The following is a 10,626-nucleotide window of genomic DNA, read 5'->3' as shown; positions in this document are numbered from 1 at the left end:
CCGTCTCTATGTGCACGCTCACCAGAACTGCTTCTGAATAATCTGCTTTCTATGGAGAAAGATAAATAGTGAGGGGTGACCCCAGCAGGTGACCTTCTAAGAAGAAGTATTTCACTAACCACAGCTCAGTTTTCTCTTAGAAATCATTCCTGTGTGCTTGGCAGGCCCCGGGTGGAGGGGAAAGCCTTCAGAACAATGGCTCACCTGTCCCAGTGGAGATGTACACCTCCTCCCAGGTGTAATCACCCAGGTTCACGGGCTGCTTCAGCCAACAATCCTCTACTAACATGGCTAGAGTTGTGCGCTGCTCAGGAACAGGATGCAAAAGCCCAGCCATGAGGTTCATGAGACCTGGGGAGAGACAGCAGTGAGGAGAATGGCTCAGGCTGCATTTTAGGCATGCTGGGAATGCAAGATATAGTTTATATTCAAAGAACGCAGATTTTAATTACAAATCCTCCCCTTTAATCCCTTGTGCCACAATCTCTGTAAATCCCTTTTCTGCCAGTCTTAGTGACGTGTTCAGCTCTGGGAATGATCTGAGGTTTCCAGGTTGTGAAAACAGGGAATGGAGCGCAGAGTCATGACACCGAGGAGGACAAAGTAGAAAGAAATGCCCCAGAGGCAACCCTGACTGACTGTTTCCAAACCGTCTTGTCCTGCAGTTCTCCCATGTCTGAGCTGTGATTAAAGGTGTGCTCAGAGCTCAGGTCAAGCTCCCGGAATTTACCAGTCAGCTGCAGCACCCTGAAGCCTGGTAACCATAGTGGCTCCTAAGGACCCCAGAGAACTTCTCCATGAAGATTTTGTTAGCCTGACATGCAATTAGTTTTCTATACCTTCAACTGAAAACAAGGCCAATGTATTTTTCCTGTGAGGTCAAGCCATACAATTCCTTCAGAAATTAGAAATTAACACATTATCATCCATCCTAAGAGTGACATGGCATTGACTGGCAGCAGTACAAATGAGAGAAAACTTGCCTTAGAGTTAAGACTGCCATTATTGATCTAAAAGTTATCTGCTAGAATGAACTTTCCCATCGGGCATTATTTGTTCTGGTTTTCTCAGGTATAAACCTCACTGAAGCTTAACAAGCTGAGAGGCTGAGTCATCATAATAAGTGGGAGGCCTGGAATTTGAAACTAAGAAAAAGTATCGCAGTTAGCTGTATTCATCGTAGGCATGAAGAACCACAGAATTTACCTGAAATGGATACCTCTGCTTGAGTGAGCAGCTTTTAAAATCATTGCAGAGCAAATTTGGAAGCATTTCCCCAGTCTTCCCCTTTATTTACAGGGAATAAATACTCCTCATACTTTCCCAAGAGATCTAGTCCTTTAGAAAAGCAAATGGGAAAAATTTACCTTTTGACACAGGCCAAGGAGGGTTCAGGACAGCTGCCATGGCCTCCTCCAGCTCACAGAAGGGATTCTCTCCAAACACCAGGGTATAAAGTGTGACACCAAGTGACCACATCTCCAGCTCAGGGCCGTGGTACCTATGCAGAGATAAACTTGCACAAACTGAGATTGCAAATTGCGTTCTAAGGAAAGTAAAAAGAAAAAAGGCAGCTGACAGCCCTTTTTCCCCTTTTTTAACATAGGAAGTTTGTGAGAATTCTAGTAAGTTTCTCGTGCATTTGAGAAGTCTGTATTATCCTTCTCCATGAAAGAAAAACAACCAAAGAATGGCCAACCAGTTCCCCTTGATGAGTGTGTATAATATGCACCTAGACTTCCACATGCCTAAGCTGGTGGTGGCAAGAGAACTTCAGCCCCCTCCTTCTTCACCAAAAACCAAAACTATGAAGAAAATATCTAAATGGAAGATCAGACACGTCAGTGGAAGCCCATTTGGTCCCTCCCATCCCTTTCAAAACAAAAGTTATTTGGAAAGAAATATGAACTATCTTAGAGTCCGTCTGAGAAAAAGGGGCAGTTTCTTCACACAGTAACAGGCTGAATTCCCAGGGCAGCGCTGCTTCAGCTTCCATCTAGCTCCCAGCAGGGATTTCCTCCCCTCCTTTCATAGGTTCTTCCCCCCCCATATCGTTCAGAGGAGCTGCCTGAAGGACCCATGAAAACAGCTAAACAGCTGTGAAATGAGAGCAGGATAACATCAAGTAAGTACACGTACAATTAATGTTTACCACCCTGTGATGTAAGGCTTCCTGCTGGGAGTGGGTGTGAGACTGCCAGCCTCCGGGTAGAGTGTGCTCAGAGAAGGAGAGAGTAGGGAAAAGACAGCTAAGATTTGGGCAGCACAACAAGACAGCAGCAAGGGAAGAACCCTTGAGTCCAGAGGAGCACAAAATCAATGGTGAGATGAACAACGATCAAACTGCAAAAATCCATACGAGGAAGCAAGTAGGAAAGAAGGGAACAGATGAGATGAGAGAAGAAGTACAAAACCCAGTCATGGTAGGGGACAGTTGCTATCCAGCAATACTTGCTTACAGCACCTCTCTAAAAGAGCAGCTCGTCGCAGAGACACGTCAGCGTGTTCCCATGCAGGTATGAAGAGAAGGTTAGTGAGCTGATGTCCGTATTGTGAAGGATTAAAGAAAAAGGACACATTCAAGTCACAACACAACTCATCCAGACTGTTCTACCAGGCTGGAAATTTAAATCATAAGCTTGTTCTTGAACTCAGCTCTGCAGGAGCACAGACATTTGTACAAGGCTTTGCAAGGCATCTGACCAGAGTAATAAACCCTGTCAGACTTAGTCAGAAACAACTTCATATATATTCAGACCTTTCCAAGTAATTTCTTCACTGCAGTGCCCTAAATCTACAGTTTTCTGTGGTTACTGCAGCAGAGTACCAATGACAAAGCAGCTTGGTTTCTCTGTTCCAGCCCTGCACACACACTTTTTTTTTTTTGGTGCGATGGACACAGAAATTACTTTTCAGAGGGTGACATACGGTTTGCCAGACAGCACTTCTGGTGAGCAGTATTCAGTTGTCCCACAGAAGGTATAAAACAATTTGCCGGGTTCCAGGTAGGCAGCTGAACCAAAGTCCACTAATTTAATTGTGAAATCTTCAGCAATGACAATGTTTTCATCCTTGATATCTCTGTGAAGGATGTTTCTACAGTGGAGATACCCAACAGCTGATACAAGCTGAAAAAGGAGGAAAGAACTAGGTGTTACTACACAGAGGTGTCCTTCTGGATGATCTACATGGTATCAGAGTTCTGATAGCCCCATTTTGGCTTGTTTTGACACTATATAAATAAGATATAGATCCTAATTTTGGTAACTGGAAACAAACGCAGGCGTGCCTGTCAGCATTGCTGCAGTGGGTGTTACAATGTGCTTGGGAGAGAGACTTAAAAAAAAAAAACCTTTGCTTGCTTTCCTCTCACAAACATGCAGGAAGATGGCACATTATAGTCACAATGTGCTTGGTTTTTTGGTTAGAAGCATCGGAGCTTACTGTTACAATTCTGCAGATTACTCTATTTTTATTCCAGCTTCATTTGGAGGGTCCTTTGATTTCTCCAGCAGGATATTACTGTGTGCCTCCGATACTGCAGGATGACAAAGCATTTAAGAGTGACGTTTGGTATAAACAATATAGTCACTCCTAAATTCCATTCTTCTTCCTGCACGATTCATGCTATAGTGCCGTAATTAAGAATAGCATCAGAATTATATCACCTTGGAGACAATCGTGATCCCTACCACAATACATTTGAGCAAGAAAAGCAGATGGCTGAGGGAAAGAAGTTTCTATTTATAATACAAAGCTCCCCCTGCAGAGAAATACTGTACAGGCCTGAAGTAACAGAGCACCCCTACAAACTCAAGGCTGGTTTAGGAAAAGGGCTTATCCGTCAGAAGTCTAAAGGGACCGCAGTTTGTGAATGCACACTGTGCAGCAGACATGGAGAAAGTGCATCGCTTTGGCTACTGACTTCCACCAGCGCCCCAGCTGAGGGGAGTGCGGACACAGCGGTGGGTTACCACATGCAAAGTAGTTCTTGCATACCTTAGAGTGAGGAATTTACTCCAAAACATGTGAAAGGGAATTACTGGGGGACTGCTGTTGCAGTTAAGTCAATAAAGAAAGGACAATTCATCTCTCAGGCAAACTCCTGACCTACAGTAAACAACCTTGAGTTATTTTGCATTCTGCCATGTTAAAAGCCGAGTTAATTTCTTGATTTTAAATTCCTTAAAAAGAGGAGAGCCCTTTACACCCATAACCACTCAAAACCAAGCATTGATCTAAGTGGAAGCGTGGCTTTTAGTGAGGCTTGGGGTGACTTCCATGGGCTTTCTTCCTCCCACAAAGGAAATGTGACTGCTATATGAATGGGCATCTTGGTGACAGGGGGCACGTGCAGTGACAATCATAGCCATGGGGTCATAGCTCTATAGGAAATCCTCATACGAAGGTCCTATTCAGCATGCCTGCTGATTATCCAGTAATTCTTTTGAGTGAAATAGGGTCCTGGTTCTTACATTAACCAAATCTTACCTGCATGTAGCAACTGTACATCCCCAGCTCTCACCTGTCTGAATATATAGCTTGCTAACGGCTCGTCCAAGTTGGGCTGATTATCAATGAATGTAAAGAGATCCAGCCCAGATCCATGCTTCTCCATCACCAGCTGGAAGAAGTGCTCATTTTCAAATATATCCAGCACCTATAAATGACAGACTTTTAAAATCATGTGCTTCATCCTCAAACTGCCTTTTTTTTTCCCCCCCCAAAGAAACACTGCTCTCCTCTTGGGGCTTGAATCAATGTGTATTACTGTCTTCAACGTCTCATTTTACTGAGCACAAATGTTTCTTGAAAAGACAGCAGAATTAAAACTGACAGCAGAACCAAAAGCAAAACCAAGGAAAACAAACCAAACAAAACCTAATACAACAATCCCAAAACAAAGAACAGGAATCAAGATATGCATCCAGATTATTTACTGAACTAGTACACATTCAGATGTGACATCACACTTCCAAGATAAGCATCTTATCATCTTGAAGTAACAGACAGACTTTTTTCTGTTAGAGTCACACCTTCAGATCCATGTTTACATCAATTGTTTGGGCTAACAGTGTCAAAGCAAGCAATAGTCTGCTGTAACATATCCTCCAAACCAAAGCAGGACAGGTAGGTTCTTTCCTGACAAAGCATATTTAATACAGGACACGACACCAAGTATTCAAAGAAACCCTCTGATGCAGTTCCAACTGCATTCACTCTCAGTTCACCGTACCTTAATGATATTGGGGTGCTGCAGCTTCAACAGGATTGCAATTTCTTGAGTAACTCTCCCCAGATCAGGATCATCTACCCAGCAGTCCTCAAGCACTCTCTCCTTCCAGATGAACTTCACAACAACCTACAGAGACAACAGCACTCAGCATCACCTGCAAAAGTATGACTTTAAGTGTTTGGTAAGTTAATTTCCAAGAAAAATGTTATTGAATCGTATTACTAGAAGGACAGAAGCAAGCAAATGCACATTACTTATAGTATCTTTAAACATATTTAAACAAACTTAGTTCTAGAAGCCAAGTGATGCACAGAGATGGAATATATTTATTTTCTTTTTATTGGTACTCTGAATTCTAAAGGCTTTGACAGGCCAGCTCTCCTGTAAACCCAGCTACAGGCACAGGGGTACAGTGGAGGGAAACGAGCACTTAACACCCATGCAGAGAAACGCCAGAGCTTGCCTCTCAACAGCCAAAACACTTCTGCTGATAAAGGTCCCATAACCTCAACTTGTCTACTCCATGTTCTTGAGTTGTGGCATGATAAAGGCTTTGAAGTTTGTCATTCTCTTTAGTAACAGAAGACTAAAACCTGCTATTCTGTTAAGCTTAATGTATGCTTCTTTCAACAAGTTAAATTAGCTGCGTGGTCAGGCTCATTATGTGCCTGTTGTCTTAGGTAACAGTTCATATACTACATCTGTGCGAACATTTTGCTGGCCTGTTTTCGTGAGGTTAGTGATTTCAGATTTCTGTTTAAAAGGTAAACTCTGCATTACCAAATATCAGCTTTTAATAGTGTAGTGTTGACAGAATATGAACGCTCTAACCCTTCAGTTTTCATCCTAAATAATTACTGCAATGAGATCTAAAAGAAATATTTAACCTCCTGGTGGTCTTTCTTGCTTCTAGCAGTCCAGACAAAGCCAAAAGATCCTTTGCCAATGAGAATGAGTGTGTTGTAATTTTTTGCATATTCCCCCTCACATGCCCTTAGTCCTTCAAGCTCTTCAGCTCTTTGGGAATTCTCAAAAAGTGAAGTTGATCTGATGGCCTAGGTACAGATTTAAAAAAAAGAGCAATAAAAAAAATGAGCAAGCTACACATTCTTCACATTTATAAAATGAAGTAAATACTGAAAAGAAAGGACACAGCTGCAAGAACTGTATGCTTATAAGACAAGTCAACAGTCATCTCTCAGCAGCTACAAATACTGCTTAGTTCAGAGAAAGGTAGAGAAAACAGAAGCGTACACACCATAGATGCTCACAGAAAATTCTCTGTGCACGTAGGAAAAGGAATTAATTGTGTTTTATCATGAAATGATAATTTTATAAAAAATAGGTTACTTGCAATGTTGCAATTTTACCAGGTAAATGTATTCTAGATGGACAGAACTAAAAAAGGTGCTGCTTTAAGCCTAGTCTGTAAATTCAGCGATTTCTATTTGCCTCAGGAACTTAAAAAGACTTAATATATAAAAGATATTAAATTACCAGTGTTTACCAAACCTGGTAAGATAGCATTTGGGTTCTGTAGATCGGTCTTTTAGCAGACATGGAGAGGAAACAAGTTTGAGGCATACCCTCTTGAATTTTAATACCCCAGTAAAATCCTTCATAAAGAAACATCACATGCCTTCGTACCAAGGCCTGCAACACTGCATGAGAAATTAAACACAACAGAAGTGTTTCTTGCTCTGAGGATAGGGCTTGGGGTTGTTTGTCTCGACAATTATTAGGTTTCTCTATCAAAAATGGTGTCTAAAATGCATGATAATAGAACATCTTTATGACAGACACAGTATTCCATACTGAGAGGAAACACAACAAATCTCAGGGGGGCATTCATTTGGAATAGTGAAATACATGAGATGGGCAGAACGGCTTCTATGTCGACATATGTGTGCATGTACATGGAAGATGATTTTCTAAAAAAAAAAAACTAAACCCAAGAGCCATCTTATTACTCAGCTCTCAAAGGTCTCATAAAAATATTCCAAGTAGAAAGTTTTGCCAATAGCCAAGCTTTTCACTCGGGTATCTGCTTCATCTCCCAGCTCACTGGTTAAAGGCAGGGGAGGGAAACCACGTGTCTAATCTGCCACACATCGCAGTAAACAGCAGCTTCTCCAAGTCTCTTGTAGTTTGGAACTGTCACCACTATATACGTTACACACGTGATCTCTAAACATGCATCTACTTCTCTGTTAAGGTCGTCATAAGATCAAGCTACGTAAAGACCTGGGGAATGCATAGATTTATTCAAGGGATCTAGAAGATCACCATTACCTATTTCAATTGATCAAAGATAACTATTTTCCTCTACAGCCTTGGTCAAAATACTGTCAGTTCTACATCCCACTACTAACAAAAAGCAGGCCTGAGCAGTTCTGTGTTTGGGTTTTAGGGCACTGATGTGTACCTACTGCTCAGCTATGCGGCGTTAGCTTTCTGTAGCATTCATCCTGAATGCAGCATCTCAGGAGGCAGCTAAAAACTGCAGCTCTCTTTTGTCAACACAAATCAGTCAGCGGAAGTTTTCAGCCTAGTATTTCCTTTTTTAATAGCGCTGTGTCATTGGTGCCGGTGGGATGGGATTGCATTGATTTAAAAATTAATCTCACCACACTGTTGCAAATCTCTGTTGTAGATGTACTTAAATCAGCCTAAGAACAAATTTAAAATTATGTGTTTCATTGTTCAGACTGGAACTAAGCCAAACACACACTACCAGAAATGTCACAAAACAGCAATTTATCCTTTTTACAGCAAACATTTCTTTTCACTTAAAAATAGGGGAACAAAGGAACAGCAATATCTGCCCACTACCTCATAACATAATTTTAATTAAAAACTTTTTCAACTTCAGCTTAACAGTCAAACAAGGAGAGAAATGCTCAACATTATAAAATGTTAGAATTTCTTACTTCTCCAAAACTATGTGTAGAAAGATCCGCAGTAGACTGGGCAGAGCTTGCTAGGCTGGAGAGCAAAAGCTGCGTCTTTGCTACAGCTTCTTTCTGGCTCTGTAGAAGGTCTTTCACCACCCAGATGCAGAAAAGGATGGCATGGTCCTGCAGTTCTATACATTTCACTTCAAAGAGTATACCTGTAGAAACAGATGAGGAAGTTAAAATGGTAGAATGAAACTTTAGCATTGAAGGACAATTTAGGACAAAATTCTGAGCTCTTAGCAAAGTGAATTCCTCTATTATTTATTTGGGGAACACCTACTCAGTCAGGAACCATCAGAGGGGCTGACAAAAGCACAGCTATTCTAGAGATACTTGGCAGCTACCTCCATAGTTCCCACCCCCCCGCAGAAATTTTTGTCAGTGTTCAATTATGACTACTAATTTCACACTGTTATTCTAAATTACAAAAAAAAAAGGGGATTTTCTATAACCCACAGAATCCAGCTGAAGAAGTGAACATTCCGTTTAAATACAAATTCTACAATGAAGTTTATCTTTTCTGTTCAGAAAAAGTTATCAGGTTCAAATCTTTTAATTGTGCTTTAAGAATATTTCTGACTATTCAGTCTGGATGAATTGTAACTTTGTATTTTATACCACCTGCTTTTCCAATACCCTCTGAGTAGCCTTAAATACCCCTTTTTATTCTAGATGCTAGAGCTTCTTCCTTCTGCTCCACTGTGAGTTTCCAACCAGAACTGTCTGCCTTCTGCTGAAGTGTGAGGAAGAGCATCCCGACAGAGAGTTTTGTAAATACCCCTTTTTATTCTAGATGCTAGAGCTTCTTCCTTCTGCTCCACTGTGAGTTTCCAACCAGAACTGTCTGCCTTCTGCTGAAGTGTGAGTGAGGAAGAGCATCCCGACAGAGTTTTGTGAAGGGGAGAAATAGGTTTAACTTACTTAATTGTGAACCATCTCTATGACAGCAATTCCCAGTATAGCTGCCTTCCAGAATCTCCAGCATCAGTGGAGCTGCTGGATTCAGCCTTCCTTCTCGTTTCACTGGAGTCGATGTTACTTTTATCTCCATATTTTGCTGTCCATGCAACTGACGGTCTTCTGCAGGACTACCTTCACTTTTCAGTGGGTTTCTGTTGATGTTGGCCCCCACAGTCTCTGTGAGAGTTTCAGGCTTCTCAAGAAATGCTTTGGAGGATTCTTCCCTTTGGGAGGCCAGCCAGCCAGAACCATCTTCTATGGCACCAACATTCGACAGCTGCTTTTCTTCCCCAGTTGAAAAGGCACTGGTTTTCTGAGTTAGCATATTGCCTACAGCCGAGTCCACTGCTTGAGAGGAGGATGCTCCTATAAGAGCTGCAGTAATAGCCGAACAATTGTCCGAGTTCCCCTTGACACCAATATTCAGACCCAGTGCCTCAAAACCAGAGCAAACACAGTTCAGCTCAGTGTCTGATTCTTTAACATCTTCAGAGGTTGCAGCAACTCCTGGTGCAAAAGCACTACAACCTGTTTTATTTCCTGAGCAAACATCGTGGATAGTATTTCTTCCATTTGCAAAGAAGGATGAAGCATCATTTAGCGGGCAGTTTTCAACGATGACGTGCTCAAGGCTGGAACATTTTGCATCGCACATCAAGTTTGTTTTTGACAACTGCCCTGTAACCGTGCAGCTTTGAAAGACTTGCCTGCAGCCTGGTGTTGTCCCAGGCCACGGTTCATCTATTGTTGGTGTCCCAGGTGAGTTACAAGTAACATCAGAAGGTGGTTTAATTGCACCATAGGACGCGGTATCTAGATTGTCTTCTAGCCTAGAACAAACAGGCGACCAGGCAACAGGTGCTGAAGAATCTTGTGTCCTGACATCAGTGGAGTGCTGATGCTTCAGCATGTCATACCTGCAGAACTGCTGATGATTTACTTCCTTGAGGTCTTGAAGATGAACTTGTAGTTGGTTAGGCAAGATACTACTCTCACCAGCATTTAGAGACTCAGATGCACCAGATACTGTACTATCACTGCTACTTACTGGAATCTTCATGTTCTGACCTAAATCCAGCCATTCTGCATCAGATGACGGGGGAGAGAGCCTTGCAGAGAGCATCTTTTGAGAATTATTTGGTCCTGCAGTTTCCACTGTTCTACACTGTTCCACTGCTCTGATTCTGCCAAGCCAGGTTTCAGGGTAAGGCTCTCTGTGGTGGGCTGACAGCCCGTCAGTAGCAATGCTGTCTTCACTGCAAGGATTCAAAGTTATTAGTGATATCACGATGACAAAAGAATGAGAAAACCGTCATACTGTATACTACCTACTCTTCTGTTACTATGGTGGCTATTTAAAACCTGCACCAGTTGTTTTATTTTTAAGTTTAAAAGAAAAAGGCAGAAAGCTGTTGGCACAGGCATCTGAAATCCTAACAAATTTCATCTTGATGAAAGAAAAGCAGGTACGCT

The 10,626-nt window shown here is 41.9% G+C and overlaps 1 protein-coding gene across 1 annotated transcript in view; it reads right to left on the bottom strand.

Moving 5' to 3' along the window:
* Positions 1–204: 204 nt before the first annotated feature.
* PASK (PAS domain containing serine/threonine kinase) overlaps positions 205–10,626 on the bottom strand; it is a gene marked incomplete at both ends in the record, with an annotated part of 19,315 nt that continues 8,893 nt past the window's right edge. The window contains 8 exons of the mRNA XM_010079975.1: positions 205–351; positions 1,368–1,501; positions 2,929–3,128; positions 4,526–4,660; positions 5,237–5,362; positions 6,124–6,291; positions 8,167–8,348; positions 9,115–9,983. Coding sequence (XP_010078277.1) covers positions 205–351; positions 1,368–1,501; positions 2,929–3,128; positions 4,526–4,660; positions 5,237–5,362; positions 6,124–6,291; positions 8,167–8,348; positions 9,115–9,983 — 1,961 coding nt within the window. The remainder of the gene's footprint in view (positions 352–1,367; positions 1,502–2,928; positions 3,129–4,525; positions 4,661–5,236; positions 5,363–6,123; positions 6,292–8,166; positions 8,349–9,114; positions 9,984–10,626) is intronic.

The sequence above is a fragment of the Pterocles gutturalis genome, unplaced genomic scaffold, assembly GCF_000699245.1.
Source record: "Pterocles gutturalis isolate BGI_N339 unplaced genomic scaffold, ASM69924v1 scaffold42034, whole genome shotgun sequence".
Classification (NCBI taxonomy): domain Eukaryota; kingdom Metazoa; phylum Chordata; class Aves; order Pterocliformes; family Pteroclidae; genus Pterocles; species Pterocles gutturalis.
This window is presented reverse-complemented; position numbering and strand designations above follow the sequence as displayed.